This window comes from Dryobates pubescens, chromosome 8 (genome assembly GCF_014839835.1).
Source record: "Dryobates pubescens isolate bDryPub1 chromosome 8, bDryPub1.pri, whole genome shotgun sequence".
NCBI lineage: Eukaryota > Metazoa > Chordata > Aves > Piciformes > Picidae > Dryobates > Dryobates pubescens.
Genome location: NC_071619.1, coordinates 4,514,589 through 4,536,108, shown reverse-complemented (window position 1 = coordinate 4,536,108; position 21,520 = coordinate 4,514,589). Strand labels below are relative to the sequence as shown.

Genomic DNA, 21,520 nt, shown 5'->3' with positions numbered 1-21,520 from the left:
ACTGATTATAGTCACCTACAGTTGAGCTATGTAAATTTCCTTTGCTTCAAAAAAATGATATACACAGATAACATGTAGGACAAGTGTTCTACTGCCACAGCACAACTTTGTCTTTCAGTTAAGATACAGAATATGTGATTTTTCTAGAACAGAGAGTCAGACTGAAAAGCAGTCACTCAGCAAGGAAATAGGAGTCATCATGGATCGTAAGCTGAACATGAGGCAATGACATCAGACTGCCAACACCATACTGAGATATAAACATAATTCTGACCTCTATGACATGCAAAATAATCCTTCACTCTATTTAGGGCAGTTGAGCTCTTAGCTGGAGTACCACACTTCCACATTTGGATGTTACACTTCAAGAACAAATGTGGACCAGCTGGAGAGAAGCCACATGGAACCAGTGAGAGTGACCAGAGATCTGGAGAACATAAGAAGGCAAAATATTAATGAATTTGGGTTATTTAACCTATGAAGGAAAAGACTGATAGAGGATTGATATCAGTCTTTAAATTAAGAAAGGATTTTGTAAAATATGAACTTATTACATTTTCCATACCTATAGTGAACTGAATAATAAGTAACAAGTTTAAGGCACAGTAAGGAAAAGTCTGGCTGGCTGTTTAGAAGTCTAAGAACAGAGAACAACTGAAATACTCTGCCTTAGGAGATTCCATTACCAAAGGAATTAGCAGCCTTTTGTCAAAAGTCATTAAAACCAGGTTAGACAAGCATCTGTCAGAAATCACAGAGGTACAGCTGATACTGCCTTCAGGAGGAGGAATGCAGTAGATGACCCCTTAAAGTCCTTTCCAGTCTCTTGATTCTATGATCCATCAAGCACCGGCACTTTGAATTCATTATAGTCATCATAAAGTTACTGCAATACAACTGTTCATTTGGGTTTGTACTTGGTGATACCTTCTGTATTTTCTCTGGCCCAGAAAGTACCAAAACCAACCACCAAAACAAAACAAAGACACACACACACATACCCCAAACCCGAAGGGTCTTTGTTGGAGCACTTGCTAAGTTTCATGATAATTTTTACATATTCCTGCAGATCTGACCAGTCAAATGATCATTAGGATATGAAACATGACCAACACTCCTCTCTAGGTTCAGTTCCTGTCTTGATTCCATCCTTTCACATTGGACCTTGTCTGTCTTTCTGTCTGCTATGGTCCTGACCACCCTGGCAACACTAAAGAGAAATGTTTAAGTAATTCACAAGAAGAAAATTATGTAAGGACCTCCAGTTGTGAGGGAAACACTAACAATTAATTCCAGATGCTTTCAATGCTCAGCTTCAAATGTCCATGACACTAAACAAAATACAGATTATTTTTTTCAGTCCTGCAGAGAGGTGCCTGTTTACTGCCTACTCGATAAGTCACCTTCCTTTATAGCTGAAGTAACTCTAAAGCAAAACATGCTTTTTATGCTCGGTCAAGAAAATAGGACAAAGATCTGAATAACATTGAAAATAAGTAATAATATTAAAAATAAGTAAAAATATTTTTTTAAAAAAAGTAATAATATTAAAAATAAGTAATAATATTAAAAATAAGCCAAGAGGGCCAATGGCATCCTGGCCTGCATCAGGAACAGTGTGGCCAGCAGGAGCAGGGAGGTCATTCTGCCCCTGTATACTGCATTGGTTAGGCTGCACCTCGAGTCCTGTGTCCAGTTCTGGGCCCCTCAGTTTAGGAAGGATGCTGACTTGCTGGAATGAGTCCAGAGAAGGGCAACAAAGTTGGTGAGGGGTTTGGAGCACAAGCCCTATGAGGAGAGGCTGAGGGAGCTGGGGTTGCTTAGCCTGGAGAAGAGGAGACTCAGGGGTGACCTTATTGCTCTCTATAACTACCTGAAGGGAGGTTGTAGACAGACGGATGTTGGTCTCTTCTCCCAGGCAGCCAGTACCAGAACAAGAGGACACAGTCTCAGGCTGTGCCAGGGGAGGTTTAGGTTGAATGTTAGGAAAAAGTTCTATACAGAGAGAGTGATTGCCCATTGGAATGGGCTGCCGGGGGAGGTGGTGGAGTCACCATCCCTGGAGGTGTTCAGGAGGAGACTTGATGGGGTGCTTGGTGCCATGGGTTAGTTGTTTAGGTGGGTTGGATTGGTTGATGGGTTGGACACAATGATCTTGAAGGTCTCTTCCAACCTGGTTTATTCTATGTATGTGGATTTCTATAACATTTTCTTTCACAGTTATGAATGCATTGCGTAATGTATAATTTCCCTTGAAATGGGGTTTATATAAAAATATAATTGGGTTTTATATTTAAGGTTCTTTTTGGGCAGCTGAAGACTGGTAGAAGTAGTCAAGAATAGTGAATTCAGATTATATCATGAAGATTAAATCTGCAGTAAACTTTAATTCAAAATATACTTTTTTTTCCCCCCCTTAGAAATGGAATCAATGGAACATAAAAATGTTCAGTTAAATGCACTCCAGCTTCAGAAGAATGAATTAAAGCAGGATTTGTGTACTCTCCAAAGTGAACTCAAAGGTATGCTTGATAATCAGCTGTTATGATACTGTTATGATATGAAAAATGCCTCTGAAAAATCTCTTCTGTCATTTTTCTCAAGAAAAAGAAATCATAGAAGAAAGATTTTCATGTATTTTACATCATACATAATTTTTAAGCATGTTTATAACAAGTATCATGTATTTAAATGAGATTTACTTTAAATGTCAGTGATACTGAGTCTACAGATTTTCTGAATCACAAACTATACACATGAAAAAGAAAGAAATTTGTACTTTTGCTGCTAAGTCAGATATTTCAACAGGGAATTTAGGGTTTCAAAGTACACATAAATCAACAAATTGTGGTCAAACTCCCCTTAACCTATAATAAAAGAATATCACTAAAATTCAAATATTTCACAAGCAAAATGGCTTGGACTGATAAAAAGACAGACTTGGCCTTGGCACTAGACATCTGAGCTGTAAATTCATCTGTCCTCTCTGTACTGATATTTGGTGCTCACGTATGAAAATCTGTGCATAAAAAAAGAGAAGACTGCACCCAAAGCTGGGAGGAACATGTTGAATATATGGGAAATCCCTATAAAAGAAAAAAAAAATACAGAGGGAAACAAGAAAGGCTCTGAGTGATCACAAGCAAAAAGGGATGATTTTGAAATTTGGATTAAAAAAAGAGAAAACCTAGAATTGGTTTAGTAACTTTTTACAGAATCACAGAATTGTCAGGGTTGGAAGGGACCTCAAGGATCATCTAGTTCCAACCCCACCTGCCATGGACAGGGACACTTTCCACTAGATCAGGTTGCCCAGACCTCCATCCATCCTGGGCTTAAAAACTTCCAGGGATGAGGCTGCCACCACCTCCCTGGGCAACCTGTTCCAGTGTCTCACCACCCTCATGGTGAAGAACTTCTTCCTAACATCCAATCTGAATCTCCCCTCCTCTAGCTTGGATACATTGCCCCAAGTCCCATCATTACCTGACACCCTAATAAGTCCCTCACCAGCTTTCCTGTAGGCCCCCTTCAGATGCTGGAAGGCCACAATAAGGTCTCCTCAGAGCCTTCTCTTCTCCAAACTCTTTACAAATGTGTAAACACCATGGCACAGTAAGAGAGCTAAGAAAGGCTGGGAATATGGTCATAACTTGTTTGAAAATAGGAGTGACATTTTCCAGGAGACTGCAATGTGCCTAGCAATCACAATAATAAGAGAATTCATGTTCTGTATTCAGATGCCTCTACCCTACAAACAGTTTCATGCAGTATTAGAAAAAGATATATTTAGAGAATCTGGGAAGTCTTTGAATATGGATGATTAACATATATTTATTATGTAACTGCAATTTTGTGTTTAGACCTTGAGAAAGTAATCAGGGAGGCTGCAAAAATGACAAAGGATTTAGAAACAGAAAAAGTCCAAGTTGCTGAAAAACCTCAGACTGATCCTGAATGTTTGAGGTAAGAGTCTCACGTTGGTAAGTTCCTACATTTAGTTTTAGGCCTAGTAGCTGTGGCAATGACTGTTTTACCTTTCTTGCACAACATGACTCTGAAATCAGAGCAATCTTTCATTTTTGTTACAGAATATGCGTTCCCAACCTTTCATCCTTACATGCATGCTCCAATGAACTAAAAACTGGAAGCCTTTGCAAGGAAGTCAGCCAAACTTGGAGGCAGAGCAGATGACTGCTCTTTGGGTGGCAGACCAGTTCTCATATTTTTGTAGAACTAGCAGTGGCACACAGAGTGCTGATGAACTACCCAGTGCTAAACCTACTCCTGCTGACTGGCTGCACAACCTTCCTCAGAGTGATTGCCGTGAGATGAATCAGCCACAGTAATTTCACTGCATCACCTGGGCCTTGTATTGGTTCTGCTAACTGAAGACTTCTTTTCTCTATGATCTCTACTATTAGTTCCAGTTTGCTTTCTAATTAAGCTAGTTCAGAACAAAATTCTAACAATTTAGCAGTGACAGAAGACCCTGCGCAGTATCCCTTAACAGTGAATATTGCTTCACAGGAACTGAGTGGTAATGACTCATATCTTTTCAGCTTGCTTAAATGTCACATTTATATTTTCACTATAGAGGAAATAATGTAATGTTTTCAACAACAGCAAAAAAACCCCTTCCAATGCAGGAAGCCCTATAGCACAGAATTAACCACCTTTTTTTTTCCTGTTTTATGGTGTTGCAAATGACAGAGCTTGTAGATATTGTAACTACCTGAAGGGAGGTTGTAGCCAGGTGGGGGTTGATCTGTTCTCCCAGGCAACCAGCAACAGAACAAGGGGACACAATCTTGAGTTGTGCCAGATGGGGTTCAGGCTGGATCTTAGGAAGAAGTTCTTCACAGAGAGAGTGATTTGCCATTGGAATTGGGTGGTGGAGTTGCTGTCCCTGGAGACCTTCAAGAAAAGCCTGGATGAGGCACTTAGTGCCATGGTCTAGTTGACTGGATAAGGCTGGGTGACAGGTTGGACTGGATGATCTTGGAGGTCTCTTCCAACCTGGCTGAGTCTATGATTCTGAATATAACAAATGTTTAAGAGAGAATAAAAAAGAACTTCTAGAAAAGCTAGACCAAAAAATTCTCTGACAGATATTGTTAGGGACAACACAACTTTTGTTACCATCACTTTTTCTTTCTCTTTACATTTGTGAGTTTTAGGCAAAACCACAACTTTCGTTACCATCACTTTTTCTTTCTCTTTACATCTGTGAGTTTTGGGCAAAACCACAACTTTTGTTACCATCACTTTTTCTTTCTCTTTACATCTGTGAGTTTTAGGCAAAACCACAAATTTTGTTACCACCACTTTTGCTTTCCCTATACATTTTTGAGTTTTAGGCAAAACCACAACTTTTGTTACCATCACTTATTTGTTCCCCTATAGATTTTTGAGTTTTAGGCAAAAAAAAAAAAAAGGAGAAAAACTTGATGGTTTGTTGGTTTTAGGTTTTTTATCCTGAAAACTTTCAACAGGACAATAAAACTTTGCAGAGAACCCTGAGCATTTTTCCTGAATGACGGTTTGGTAATGGCCCATTTTTTCTGCTGAATGCTGTTCTTTGAAAGAAAAATGATATATCAGCCCTCTTACTAGCTCTTCTCAAACTCTTACATGCAGCTGAGACATGGCCAAAATTCCCTCAGCCCAAAAAAAATTAATTAGCTCATGATTCTGCATACAGTGGCAAAAACTTTGCATTCAAACAGATAAGTAGAAGACACAGTGTAAATAATAACAGCAGCAGCTCTGTAAGACAGCATGTGTTAATTCACCCTTTTACATTATTTATTCCATCATGATATATTAGGTTCTGTGATACATGAGGTTGTCAGCTTCCTTCTAAATAACATACTTCCCTTGGAGTGGTTTACTGCCATGATGCCACTTAATATTCAAATTGGTGTAATTAGTTTTCTGTAACAGGTTTCCTGTGCATAAGGTACAGCAGTGGCAAACATTATGTTGCTAATCCCCATTTCTGCCACTGATTGCTATGAGATCCTAGGCAAACCATTCAAACCCATGTCTGACTGCCTGTCCACATAGTGAAATTAACTCACAGCCCTGTGAAACGATACTTCAGCTTCATCTGGGTGGAAAACACAACACTGGATGAAACATATTAAATTCTATCAACTACTATGTGTCATCAAGACTTGATGGGGTGCTTGGTGCCATGGGTTAGTTGTTTAGGTGGTTGGATTGGTTGATGGGTTGGACGCGATGATCTTGAAGGTCTCTTCCAACCTGGTTTATTCTATGTATGTATTCTATGTATGTATTCTATCTGTGACCAAAGCAAGAAGGATGATGAGATATTTTTATTTTGTAAAATGCCTCATTTTATAGTCCACATAAGTTTGCATTATTTGCATGTAGTGCAAAATAGGAAGTGCTCCTACTGCTATTTCTTCTGCCATAAAAAGAAAGTGCTCCTTGAGGTGTAATAGTGTCTTGAAGAGATTTTCTTTCCTTTGAAATATTATTTCATTTCAGATACTGCATAAAAATTTAGGACAGATTTGCTTAGATCACATCAGAAATGCTCAATGCTTTATATAGTTCTGAATAAATTCACTCACATGCCAGAAGCAGCATAGCTACGGTACCATACTTCCATTTCTGTTCTTCAGTAGAGTCAAGCAGGCAAAATTAATTTGTTCATTTATCCACTTCTCTATGTCATAGTGCTGTGCTAGTAAGGTTTGGGATAATTCTAAACAGACTCATAGAACTCCATCAACTCTCTTTTCCCTTTTCCCTTCCCCCTTCCCTTTTCCCTTCCCCCTTCCCCTTTTTCTTCCCTTTCCCCTTCCCCTTCCTCTCTCATCACCTCTTAGGTCAGACTACAGATTTAAGAGAATGGAAGGGAAACTGAAGTATTATATGCTGTGCTATAAATGGTGCAGTATATAAATAGTCCCCCCAAAAGGTACCTGATTATCCTGTAGTACCTACAAGGAGGCCTTCAAGAAGGTGGAGCCAGGTTCTGCACAATGCTGTACAGTGGCAGACCAAAAGGAGGAAAAAGCAGAAGTTGAAACAAGAGAGGTTCAGAATGAATTCAACAAAAAACATCTTTATCATGGGGATACTACAGCAAACAAAAAAGTTACCCATGGTTTTCATCCTTAAATTGACAGGATAAAAGCCCTGAGTAACCTGCTCTGACCTTGGAGATGACCCTGCTTTGAGAAGGACATTGGGCTAGATGTCATCTGGATGTCTTTTCCAGTCCGAACTATCCCATGAACCAATTATCATTATAGATTGCATCAGCCATAGATCAATATATATGCACTGTCTTGTGCCTACATTGCTAAGAGGCAGCAGCATCTGCAACAAACCAGTCCTCTCCACACTGCCTAGCATTTGGTGACATCGTATCTGCTCTGGCCCCTTCATAGTGTCTCCATGACATTAAAATATAATATCATGTATATACTGTGGTGGTTTGGCCCTGGCCTGGAGGCCATATACCCACCAAGCCGCTCTATCACTCCCCCTCTTAAGTGAAGAGGGGAAGAAGGGAAAGAAAATATAACAGAAGCCGGGGATAAGATAAGAGCAATTTAATAACACTAATGAGCAAATAGCAATAGACCGCGCGGAAGCAAAGAAAGCAGAGAGAGAGAGAGATGTTAGTCTCTACTTCCCATCGGTAGGACGGTGGTCGGTCTCGGGAAGCAGGGCTCCCTAAGCTTGATCGTTCCTCGGGAGGATAAACGCCATTGACGAATCCCCACACTTCCTTCTTTCACTTCCTACTTATACCTGAGCTGACGTCATATGGTATGGAATACCTCTTTGGCCAGTCCGAGTCAGCTGGCTCAGCTGTGTCCCCTCCCAAGATTTTGCCCACCCCTCAATGTACTCCTGGGGCAGGGAAATGTTGAAAGGACACAGCCTGAATACTGGATTTAGCTGTAGCCAAAACACTGCTGTGTTATCAACTACTGCTGAAAAAAGAAACAAAACACCACAGCACTAGAACAATACTGCGAGGAGAATTAACTCCAGCTCACTTCAACCCAATACAATCTCCACCCCTTATTCCATACCATTTACATCATGCTCAGGTTCTACACATTTCAATGCACTTAGCCATCTCATTTGATTCTTACACCAAAACAACAAAAGGAAAAGCTTCTTGCTTACATTCTTCTTGCTTACATTCTTCTTGCTTACATTCTTCTTGCTTACATTCACAACCCGATCTACATACTTAAACTATCTCAATACTCCAACATATAAAGACTTATATCAATGTCTCAGTCCTTCAGATGTCACTTGGGATTATTCAAGACAGGAGATGCAGGATATTCTGTTCTTAGACACCAACTCCAGCTGGTCCCAACCACTGTGTCACTCTTGATCCTTGCAAACCTTCATCAGTCTGGGTTCTTCTTACTTCATTACTTTCTGCAACATGCAACTCACATTATTCACATTCCAAATCATCTTTCCCCCAGTGTTAGATCCCTTTGAGGCACACATTGAGTCTCCCCATTTCTTTTCATTACCCACCAAGTACATCCAGGCCCCTGAGCAAAGACAATCCCACGCATGGGTTTGCCTTTCCCCATGGGAGGAGCAACCCACACTGCCTTTCCTAGCCACTTCCCCATGTGTACTACAGGGACTTTATCCCCCGCCACAGTGTGCAAGGGTTCTGTTTGGGCAGGACCAGGACGGTTAGCAGATCCTCGAGAATTAACCAGCCAAGTGGCTTCTGCTAAATTTACATCCCAGTGCCTCCATGCTCCATTACCCAATGCTTTCAACATAGTCTTTAACAGTCCATTGTATCTTTCAACCTTCCCGGAGGCCTGTGGGTGGTAGGGAATGTGATACACCCACTCGATGCCATGTTTCTTGGCCCAGGAGCTGACGGTATTGTTTCTGAAGTGAGTCCCATTGTCAGATTCGATTCGCTCAGGAGTGCCGTGCCGCCACAGGATTTGCCTTTCAAGGCCTAAGATGGTGTTCCGGGCAGTAGCATGATTTACAGGGTATGTTTCTAACCAGCCTGTAGTTGCTTCTACCATGGTGAGGATGTAACGCTTGCCTTGGCGTGTTCGTGGCAGTGGTCCAATATAGTCAATCTGCCAGGCCTCACCATAGCGAAAACCCAGCCACCGCCCTCTGTTCCAGGGAGACTTGGCTCTGGTGGCCTTCTTGATTGCAGCACAGGTTTCACAGTCATGTGTGACCTGTGTGATGGCTTCCATGGTCAAGTCCACCCCTCGGTCACGAGCCCATCTGTATGTAGCATCTCTCCCTAGATGTCCTGATGTTTCATGGGCCCATCGAGCTACAAACAGTTCACCTTTTCGCTCCCAGTCTAGATCCACTTGAGCTATGTCAATCCTTGCAGCCTTGTCTGCATGTTCATTGTTTTGATGTTCTTCATTAGCATGACTTTTAGGCACGTGAGCATCAACATGACGTACCCTTAGAGTCATGTTCTCCACTCGAGCAGCAATGTCCTGCCACAATGAGGCAGCCCAAATAGGCTTACCCCTGCGTTGCCAATTGGTCTTCTTCCACTGCTGTAGCCATCCCCACAAGGCATTAGCCACCATCCAAGAATCTGTGTAAAGATAAAGTACTGGCCACTTTTCTCTTTCAGCAATTTCTAGAGCTAGTTGGATGGCTTTCACTTCTGCATACTGACTCGATTCACCTTCTCCTTCAGTGGCCTCAACCACTTGTCGTGTAGGACTCCATACAGCAGCTTTCCACTTCCGATGGTTTCCTACTACACGACACGATCCATCAGTAAACAGAGCATAAGGCCTTTCATCTTCAGGTAATTCATTGTATGGTGGTGCCTCTTGGGCACGAACCACTTCCTCAGGCGATGCTCCAAAATCTCTGCCTTCTGGCCAGTCCATAATCTCTTCCAGAATTCCTGGGTGGTTTGGTTTTCCCAGTCGAGCTCGCTGTGTAATCAGTGCTACCCACTTACTCCATGTAGCAGTGGTGGCATGATGAGTAGAAGGGATGTTTCTTCTGAACATCCAGTGCAACACAGGCAGCCTGGGTGCTAAGAGGAGAGGTGTTTCTGTGCCCACTACTTCCGACGCAGCTCGAACTCCCTCATAGGCTGCTAAGATCTCCTTCTCAGTTGGTGTATAGTGGGCTTCTGATCCTCGATATCCTCTACTCCAAAATCCCAGTGGCCGACCTCGGGTTTCACCTGGTGTTTTCTGCCAGAGACTCCAAGTGAGACCCTGCTCCCCGGCTGCGGTGTAAAGGATATTCTGCACCGATGGTCCTGTGCGAATGGGCCCAAGTGCCACTGCACGAGCTATCTCTTGCTTGATCTGTTCAAAAGCTTGTTGTTGCTCACTACCCCATTCAAATTGATTCTTCTTTCGGGTTACTCGATAGAGAGGGCTGACAAGCTGACTGTAGCCTGGAACATGCATCTTCCAGAACCCCACAAGGCCTAGAAAGGATTGTGTCTCTTTCTTGTTGGACGGTGGAGACATGGCTGTTATCTTGTTGACCACGTCCATAGGTACATGACGGCGTCCATCCTGCCACTTTATTCCCAAGAACTGAATTTCTTGCGCAGGTCCTTTGACCTTGCTTTTCTTTATAGCAAACCCAGCCTTTAAGAGTATTTGAATGATTTTTTCTCCCTTCTCGAACACTTCCTTTGCGTTATTGCCCCACACAATGATGTCATCAATATACTGTAGATGTTCAGGGGCCTCACCCTTTTCCAGTTCACTCTGGATTAGTCCATGACAAATGGTGGAGCTATGCTTCCACCCCTGGGGCAATCGATTCCATGTGTATTGAACCCCTCTCCAGGTGAAAGCAAACTGTGGCCTGCACTCTGCTGCCAATGGAATTGAGAAGAACGCATTGGCAATGTCAATAGTAGCATACCATTTAGCTGCCTTTGACTCCAGCTCGTACTGGAGCTCTAGCATGTCTGGTACAGCAGCACTCAGTGGTGGCGTCACTTCATTCAGGCCACGATAGTCCACAGTTAACCTCCATCCTCCATCAGATTTTGGCACTGGCCATACGGGGCTGTTAAAAGGTGAGTGTGTTTTGCTGATCACTCCCTGGATCTCCAGCTGGTGAATCAGTTCATGAATGGGACCCAGGGAGTCTCGGTTTGTACGATACTGCCGTCGGTGCACTGTTCTAGTAGCAATTGGCACCTGTTGTTCTTCAACCTGCAGCAATCCCACAACGAAGGGACTTTCTGAAAGGCCAGGCAGGGTCGACAGCTGTCTGATCTTCTCTGTATTCACCGTGGCCACACCAAAAACCCATCTATAACCCTTTGAATCCTTGAAGTACCCTCTCTTGAGGTAATCAATACCAAGAATGCAAGGGGCCTCTGGGCCAGTCACAATGGGATGTCTTTCCCACTTGTCCCCTGTTAGGCTCACGTCGGCTTCTAACACAGACAGCTCCTGGCAGCCTCCTGTTACTCCAGAAATCCAAAGAGATTCAGCACCTCGGTGTCTTGACGGCATCAAAGTACACTGTGCCCCTGTGTCTACCAGTGCCTTGTATTTCTGTGGCTTTGATGTGCCAGGCCATCGAATCCACACAGTCCAGTACACTCTGTCGTCCCTCTCCTCCTCCTGGCCGAAGGCAGGGCCCCTCTACTCCTGGTCATCATCAGAGCATTCACTGTCTGATCTGGGTAGTACCTGGCTAGAGGTCCCCTCATCGGGATCAAGGGATGTAACCTCTGTTCTTTTTCTCCTGAGAGATCGTTGATTACTTTCTTGGCTTTTAACAGCAGATACCTTTGCTGTTTTCTTAAATGATCCTTTTTTAGTTGTTGCCTTCCCTTTCAGTTCACGGACCCGAGCTTCCAATTTATAAGTGGGTTCAGCATCCCACTTCCTCATGTCCTCCCCCTGGTCACGAAGGAAAAACCAGAGTACTCCTCGTGGTGTGCGTCTGGGTCTCCCTTTCCCTCCGACTGAGGCAAGAGGTGATGGATTTCTTGGGGTACAGCTGGTCGATGAGGCATTGGCACGTGGAAATGAGTTAGTACAGAGGTTATCTTCAAAATTCTGGAGCCAGGCTGACACAATCTCCACAGACCGTGCATCCTCATCCAAATAGTACATCATTGCTAGGCTGTTAGAATACGATGCTGGAGCACTTTGGATCACTTTCCTCCACATGGCCCATGTGCATGGGACATCTTCTGGATCTGTGGAGACACTTTGATCATCTAAATCACCATAGATAACTTCCAACACCGCTAATTCTCTTAAGTATTGGATTCCTTCATCTGCATTATTCCACTTCCCTGGGGAACTCATAAGGTCCTCCTTGCATGGGTACCTTGCCCTCACACTTAGCAGGAGTCGTCTCCAGAGGCTGCATATGCCTGTCTCCTTTGCAATGCCTTTCTCAATACCTCTGTTTCTAGCAATGGCTCCCAGCTGTTGGGCCTCTCTCCCTTCCAGCAGTTGGCTGTCAGCCCCATTATCCCAGCACCGGAGCAGCCAAGCAGCAATTCGCTCTCCTGGCTGGCGACTATAATCCTTGCGTATGTCCCTCAGTTCTGCTGAGGTTAAGGACCGGGTAGTCTCTGCTTCTTGTTTAATTTCACTCACTTGCTCTGATTTCTCACTCGATGGACCAGCCTCTTGATCATAATCTTCCTCATCCCTTATCAATCGATGAGAGGGGCCTGTTGACCTCCTTGTCCACTGCTTCTTTTTTACGACTGGAGCAATCTCCCTGGTTGCTGTTTGGGTCCCCATCTCCACCATGGTAACCTCAGGTAGTGTTTGGGTGCCTGCCTCAGCCATAGTCCTCATAGAATATTGAACTGTGGCTCGGTAAGCGCAGGCCAGGCCCCAGTAGAGTGCAAGAAGTTGTTTGTTCTCATTGGGATAAGTGAGGCACCCTTCTATCAGATGGCGAGTCAGTTTAGTAGGATCGCTCGCCTCTTCTGGGGTAAAGTCCCAGGCTATGGGAGGTGATAACCGTCCTAGGAATCTGCCCAAGTCCTTCCACACACCCTGCCACCCAGGGACTGGCCGCTTCAGGGCACACTTCAATATATCCCCACCCAAAGCCTGTCTCTTTTCATACCATGATGGCATCAAACTCCACAAAACCCGCAACATGCCAGTGATGTTGATTAGCAATACTAGGGAGCTCACGTAAGGATGGATTAAAATCTTGGGGGCCTGCATAATAAGATTCTCTACATTCATTTCGGGTGGGGAGACAGAGATGATGACCTCTCTAGCATAGCTCCCACAAAGCAGCAGCCCTACAATCAGAAGAAAGAAACACATAGCCATTATCTGTTTCGGCATGTTCCTAAACAAATGAAGCGTTTCCAAAACAAAGCAGAAGTTACCAGCAAGCCACGTGACCAGCACAGAAGCCTGCAGCATAAGGAAGCTCATAGAAAAAAAAACTGCAGAAACTACAGCTAGTTTCGTTATATTTTCGTTTCCCGGCCAACGCACCAAAAAGGACTGTGGTGGTTTGGCCCTGGCCTGGAGGCCATATACCCACCAAGCCGCTCTATCACTCCCCCTCTTAAGTGAAGAGGGGAAGAAGGGAAAGAAAATATAACAGAAGCCGGGGATAAGATAAGAGCAATTTAATAACACTAATGAGCAAATAGCAATAGACCGCGCGGAAGCAAAGAAAGCAGAGAGAGAGAGAGATGTTAGTCTCTACTTCCCATCGGTAGGACGGTGGTCGGTCTCGGGAAGCAGGGCTCCCTAAGCTTGATCGTTCCTCGGGAGGATAAACGCCATTGACGAATCCCCACACTTCCTTCTTTCACTTCCTACTTATACCTGAGCTGACGTCATATGGTATGGAATACCTCTTTGGCCAGTCCGAGTCAGCTGGCTCAGCTGTGTCCCCTCCCAAGATTTTGCCCACCCCTCAATGTACTCCTGGGGCAGGGAAATGTTGAAAGGACACAGCCTGAATACTGGATTTAGCTGTAGCCAAAACACTGCTGTGTTATCAACTACTGCTGAAAAAAGAAACAAAACACCACAGCACTAGAACAATACTGCGAGGAGAATTAACTCCAGCTCACTTCAACCCAATACATATACACATCTTGTCCATGAAATACTTTAAGGAGTTATATTTGGCACAGCAGAATGCTGGTTCAAAATTACAATACCTAGCCTGTGTGTTGCATGCCCTGTGATATCACAGGATCAACCAGGTTAGAAGAGAGGTCCAAGATCATCAAATCCAACCAATCACTCAACTCTAACTAATCAACTAGACCATGGCACTAAATGCCTCATCCAGACTTTTGTTAAACACCTCCAGGGACATTCACCCCACCCTGGGCAGCACATTCCAATGGGCAATCTCTCTGCCTGTGAAGAACTTCTTTCTAAATTCAAGCCTAAACTTCCCCCTGTGCAGCTTGAAACTGTCTCCTCTTGTTCTGTTGCTGATTGCCTGGCAGAAGAGACCACCGAAGTTCTTGAGAGACCATAGCTGCTGCAGCAGGGCCCATGCTGGTGCAGTCCATGCCAATAATCTCTCTAGTGAGGATCTGTGAGTGAACTATCTTGTCCACTCCTCTGGGTGACTCTGAAGGGAATCTGAGAATAAAGAAGAATTCATGTAGTATCAGCAAGAAAAACTGAAGTACCAGGCACTGGGGGCAAACCAGGAAGCCTCTCCTGGCAGCATAGACACACCTTTGGTACTCTCAAAGGACCTTTTTCAGTACTCTTGCATATGCTAGTGAATATCTTACAGGGGTTAGTTTTGGTCATGTTACAATCAGCGTGGTCGAGCCTTCTCTGAGAAACATCCCTTTTTGGCCTAACAAGGTATGTATTTTCACCCACAAAGAGCCTATTGCAAGAATACAATTGCATTTTTAATGACAGTCATATTTAGTATGCACAAAGAGCAAAATACTTTGCTACAAGTAACATGGATCTAAAAGATGGTATTTTTTCCCCCTATGAAATAAGCACATCATTTGATTTGATTATTAGTTTGTTTGTTTGTTACAGAGCAGGAAACAACACCACTCTTTAAATGGTAAAAACACCAATGTTTTTAATGCTTCCTTAGAACTAGTATGAGAGACAGTCAGCATCAATAACCTGATATATGTAGCTCCCAGATCACCCTGTGAGTCCGTTATTGTATCACATACCTAGTCTCAGCTTAAAAATCAATACCAGAAGTAGCTGGCAAGGCAAGAATCTTCATTACAATTAAGTATATACCTTAAAGTAAATTGTGTTTCAACTGAAGAGTGTAGCCAGCTAATTCAAATTGCAGCAATTCATCTCTGATCTGAGAAAAATGCTCTATACCATGTCTACAGTTTCATAAAATTTCTCCCAAATCCATCAAAGAATTACCAAAGGTCATGAGAAGCACACTCCGGTAATTCCAGCAGCTGTTGTTGTTGCAGTTGTAGGCTTGTTTGTTCAAATAGACATCAGATACAGGAAAAAGCTAACCAGAATATGAATAATGGATAAGGCACTGTACCCCCCTTCCTCAAAGGGGGCACCCTGGAAATTTTGAGTCTCATGAGACAGGAGCATAATTTCAAAATCTAAGCAAAAAGGGCTGTTTTGTTTTGCTTTGTTTCAGAGAAGAGCTGCCATTAAAATCAAAAGCCTCATTTTAATCAACTGTTATTCCAGTGCCAACCCCAAATACAAAACAGCAGGAGAGAACTTTGGCATCAGCCCTCTTGAGTCCCATTTCCCTGGCAGGTAGCAAGCAGCATCACTTAAGTGGAACAATACAGGAGTCAAGCAGAGACTAGCTGATGCCACTAAATTCTAACTACTTACTGCACTAATTATTTATCCCCTTTCAAATTTCAATTTCAAATTTATATATTGCCTTAAGGAAAGCAACCTAGAAATAGTGTTATGAAAAGTTTATTTAGACTAAGAGCAGTCAGTTTTTATCTTAAATTGGTATTTTGCATACCTGGAATGGAATGGAATGGAATGGAATGGAATGGAATGGAATGGAATAGAATAGAATAGAATAGAATAGAATAGAATAGAATAGAATAGAATAGAATAGAATAGAATAGAATAGACCAGGTTGGAAGAGACCTTCAAGATCATCATGTCCAACCTATCATCCAACACCACCCAACCAACTAAACCATGCAACCAAGCACCCTATCAAGTCTCCTCCTGAACACCTCCAGTGATGGCAACTCCACCGCCTCCTCCTAAAGGAAGACTAAGGGCAAAAGTGTGTCTTTGAAACCTGAGTTTCCATTCTACTTCAGAAAATCAGGGTTAGAGAGGAAGTGCAGAAAGTCAGTGTAGTTTGTAAACAGTTCAAGGCTTTGCATACTTGCCTAATTCCTAAAAACAGAGTATTGCTTCTTATGGTCTGTGATACAGAGAAAGAAACTTCGATGCCAACATGGGGAAGTAAAAAGCGATGCTTTCTTCCTTACAAACCGTACAGGAAAAATGCTGGTTACAGCAGAACAAATGGTTCCTCCCAACAGCAGACTGCCTAAGGCCAAGCATGGTTCTGATGAGTTAGAAGAACAAAGGAAAAAATAAAATTTGGAATTTCATCTTCTGTGAAATGTTATGATCAGGAGAGAGCAATCTCTGGAGTGTTGTGCGTGGTTTCAAATGAGCTTTTTAATTACAATCTCCTCATTGATTTTTTTTTAAGCTTTTCTATTTAATAGCAGTGCCCAGTGGAACTATTATAGTTTGAATTATGTTAAAATAGGTTTCCATTATAAATTGCAGGGTGGCTTTACAAAAAGTAGATCATATGCAACTAATGATATCTTTCTTTGATAAGAGAACTGATTGGTTACACAAAGCAAATGCAAATGCCATCCATCGAGATATTAGTAAAGTATTTGATGTGATCCCACATGGAAAACTATTCATTAACCTGGGGAAGACTTATTAAATATTTTGAGGGAGGAAATGGCTAGTAGCAACAATAGCAATAGGTGTGAAAAGAAGAAATCTGGGGGCTGGGGGAAAGTAATTATGGCCACATCTGGTCTTGTTTAATGTTTTAAATATTCACATTGGAATAGAAGGGGGGTTAAGACAATAGTACAACATTGAAAACCTCTAGACCTTGTAGACAGGAATCACTAAAAAATGAGGGGGACTATAATGACTTACAGTGCAAGCTTATGTACTTGTACATAATTAAGGTTTTCAATATCATGTACCAGGGAGTAAAGAAGAAGAGAGACATGAGCATACTGTGCAGCCAAAAGACAACTATAAACTGTAAACTTTAAAAGTAACTATAAGCATAAATTAAAAGTAAATATAGTTATGGAAAAGATAAAACCAAGAGGTATTTCCAAGAAAAGGCAGGAGGGTATAAGAATACTCTGTATATGTCTCTTACCTACTTTTCAAGAGATGTATGACCAGAGAATGGAGAGCCCATAATGCAGAAGGAAAGGACATGTCTAATTCCTTTCTCTCTCTAAGAAAATTCCACAGTTCACGTGCAGCAAAGCAGTACAGTCAGAGATACTGATTTCAGCAGTACCCTAGCCATATTAATACATCCCTGTACAACAGAAAAATCAAGGCATTTGAACTAGAAGGATCATTGAACCATATTTACTTTCTCTGCCTTTCAACAGGAATTTTATTGACCCCTAGAAACACAGTTCAGTTTTGATGCTTGTCAATTTTTTCTTTCCCATTTAACTTGTCCTTACAGTTCCTATGGATAGCAATCCATACAAACTGGCTGCACTAAAGCTCACCCTAAATCTGTAGTTTAATTCAATGTGTCTTAACATCTCATGCTCATTCCTCTATAACAATATATTTCTTAAAGACTTTTTGTGATGTTTTATATGTGTGGGGAATATAAATTAAAACAAAACCAATTCCACACCTTTCAAGACTTGGAACTACTTTTATGAATGGTTGCTTGATAGCATTCACAAAATGCAAACTTTAATCCTTTTCATAGAATTGTTAGGGTTGGAAGGGACCTCAAGGATCATCTAGTTCCAACCCCCCTGCCATAGGCAGGGACACCTCAAATTAGAGCAGGTTGCTCAGAGCCACATCCAGCCTGGCCTTAAAAACCTCCAGGGATAGGGCTTCTATCACCTCCCTGGAAAACCTGTGCCAGTGTCTCACCACCCTCATGGGGAAGAACTTCTTCCTAACAGCCAATCTGAATCTACCCATTTCTAGTTTTGTTCCATTCCCCCCAGCCCTATATGATAGTTATGTATTTCACAGTCATCTTGTGATCCAGAAAAGCAAAACCTCAAATATTTTTCTTTTATACAAGGTATTTCTAGTTATTTAAATATACATTCATTTCTCATTGTTAAGTAGCTTAGTACCCTGTTAGCTTTCACATTTCATCTTCTTGCTAGCATTTATTGTCACTTTGTTAATCACTTTCTGAAGTTTTATTCTATTTCTGCTTTATCAAGCACATACTTTATTTGTTCAACAGAAATGCATGGATTTATGTTTTGAGATACTGAGCTCCATTTAGGACTCATTTTCCCCTCCAATCAATTGATGATAGTCTGAAATGTATTGACTTCTTCAGCTGTATCAATAGCATTTTCTGTTTAGTGCTGTCAGCAAATTGTAAATACCTAGCAAAACGTTGCTCTCACTATAGAAATATATACATTAATTTAGTCCCAGTACTGAACAGAGATTGAATCACCTCATGTCTTAGCTCTACTATGCCTTGAGACAATAAACCAAAGTCTTCTATACTTTTCCCTAGACTCAATAAAGCCTTAAAACCTTGATCAACATTTTCTTCTGACTTTCATGATAAAATTCAGGAAAAGCAGCATACATTCCCTCAAGTTTATATATATATATCTTCTTAGGGAACTTCATTTGTCCCATAAATTCAATGCCCTGGATACCAGCATCAAGCAATTCCATTTTATAATACACTGTAATGTTTTCCCTCAGATTTGTGGGTAAAAAAATAAAATGGTGGTCATAAACAAGGCAAAGACAAGAAGAAAAGTAAGAAAAAAACTCAGCAAAATGTAACCAAGAAACAGTTTGCTCCTTCTGCAACTCCAACAATCCCCACTTAGAAAAAAACAAGGTTCTAACCCCACATATTCCCCCTGCCTTCTACACAAACTATTTCCTCTTTAAGACCTCTTCACACAGAATTATTCTTGGAATGCAAGTTTTGGCCATTGAAGCCTTGATCCAGTAATTTGGATCTGTGGATGATTTTCAGAGAAACCTGTTTGACAATAGCATTATTTTCATCACATTTCAATTCAAAATACCAACATGTATTGATTTCACAATTATTTTTCCCATTCCCCTTCTGCATATACAGCTGAATTTCAAGAGGAGTGCATATCAACCACAAATGCCAATGACACTTAATAGCTGTGCTCATTTCGAAGCTGCACAATCGATTGTCTTCAGAGATCTCCTCCTTTTTCATCTCTTTGTCACTTCTGGCATTCAAGAGTAATGGGAAATGGACCACTGATAGCAGACCTCAGTCTAGGGCAGGCTAGCATCCAAAAAATTGCTGATGCAGTTTTTCCACCTACTTGATTTAAAGCTAGGCTTTGCTATCACTACCTTGGACACTTTCAAAGGAGTAGTCAAACCTCCTTTCACAAATGTGGGATTTCAACTCCAGCTGTTCATTAGAGCCCATTACCTGTGTTGCTGTAACTCCCTAGTACACTGTTAATTTCATGCAGTGGCCATTTTTTTCAAAGATGTATTTTATTGTCCTCAAGGAGACCGAAATATTGGAAGCAAAACAAAACCAAAGGCAATTGAGGGCCAAATGTTAATGAGATCTGTCAGGGCTCTTTTTTTAAGAGATTTGCCTTTCTATCGTGGTCATAACGAAGATATAATTGTCATATTAATCCTTGTTCCTGCTCAAGGTACCTCTCTTTCCATTTCCACAGGTGACAGAAAACCTGTCCTCCATCTACACAGTACAGTTTCATGAATAATTGGTTTGCACATTCAATCTGATAGTGGAAAGATGAATATGAATAGCCTGCTTATCTTAAATGTAAAATGAAAACAACTAAATCTGCTTCCAGGTTAAGCTTTTTCTTCTATTTTCTTTTATTTTTTTCTTTTTTTTTTTTCCTTTCCTTTTTATTTTTTTTTTTAATAGTTCCATTGTCTCACATTCCTTCTGGTAAAACTTCATCATTTATTCAGCAACTCAGGCGTCTCCAATGCTTGAATTGTGTAGACTGCAACCTAACAGACAGCCCTTGTTTTGTGAGTATAATATTCCTGGCACATACTGTAATTATCTAGCTTCTAAATAAGAAAGAAGGAAGACCTGAAAGCAGAATCAATTGATTAATGTAAAAAATAACCACCCCATTTGAATGAATGCCTTTCATCAGCACTACCTCATGCTATGTAAAGGGTTGTGCCACCACCACATTTTACAGTTTTGAAAGATATTTTGAATAAATTTTAGGAGCCTAACGTGAAATGTCACCATTTCAAAGCACATCATCAAGAGTAATTAATGCACAATCCCAAGACACAGATAAGCAGCTCCTACTGCTTATCTTCTGGTTGTTCTATCCTTAATGTACACCTAACACAGGCTGGTATCAATCTTTGCTGACAACTAGCAAACGGACCAAGCATCAGTTTTACAGTGTGGAAGACAACGAGGGGGCATTTTCTCAGAGAGTAACAGACTATGTCTTTTCCTACAGTAAAGGAGGCAAAGTGGGGATTTTGTTTACCTTAAACAAACTAGGGTTCTAATATTGAACTAACAGAGAACACAGAGAGAAGAAATTGAGGAGCCAAGGCAATGAAGTTAAGTTGATTTAATCAAGATCAGAAGCTGATCTTAGACCTTGAAATGAACTTCCCTCAGTGGAAATGGCATCTAAACTAGCTGTGTACTCCAGGACAGTGAATCTTTAATTTCCTACAGTGTAGTTGAAATTTTCCTTTTGTTTGGACACCTCAATCTGTTACAAATGCAGGAGGAAGAGTCCTGAAATATTCCTTTGCAATACATACGCACAGACCTCTTACTGTTACCATATTGATGGTAAGAAATTTACACTTTCCACAGGAACAGCAAAATTAAGAGCCAGTGTTATGTTACAATTCTAATGCCAAATGGGGACTAAGCTACTCCTCTGATACGAAGCTATGCCTTTTACTTTCAATAAAGCCATTTTCTTGTACAGAAAACTCTGTCTGCAGTAAGACACTGAAGAAGTGCATCATTTATCTAATGTGGTTAAATAGTTTATTCCCTATGATAGTGTATAAAAGAAAAAAAAAATGGTTGTTACTTCCTCTTTCAACTTCAGAAGAAACAAGATCCTATTTTGAAGCATTTAATGAGAAGAATATATACTTTTCCTCTTTCCCCCCTCCCCCATCTGTCTATATGTCCCAGCAGATTCACATTCTTTTGCCTTACTAAGGGCAAACAACTCCATCTTTCTCATTGTGCTTTTCTTATGACAGCCATG

The 21,520-nt window shown here is 41.6% G+C and overlaps 1 protein-coding gene across 1 annotated transcript in view; it reads left to right on the top strand.

Moving 5' to 3' along the window:
• The window catches only part of CCDC172 (coiled-coil domain containing 172), a 32,877-nt gene that overhangs the window by 8,811 nt on the left and 2,546 nt on the right, over nucleotides 1-21,520 (top strand). The window contains exons 5-6 of the mRNA XM_009905634.2: nucleotides 2,421-2,522; nucleotides 3,864-3,966. Coding sequence (XP_009903936.1) covers nucleotides 2,421-2,522; nucleotides 3,864-3,966 — 205 coding nt within the window. The remainder of the gene's footprint in view (nucleotides 1-2,420; nucleotides 2,523-3,863; nucleotides 3,967-21,520) is intronic.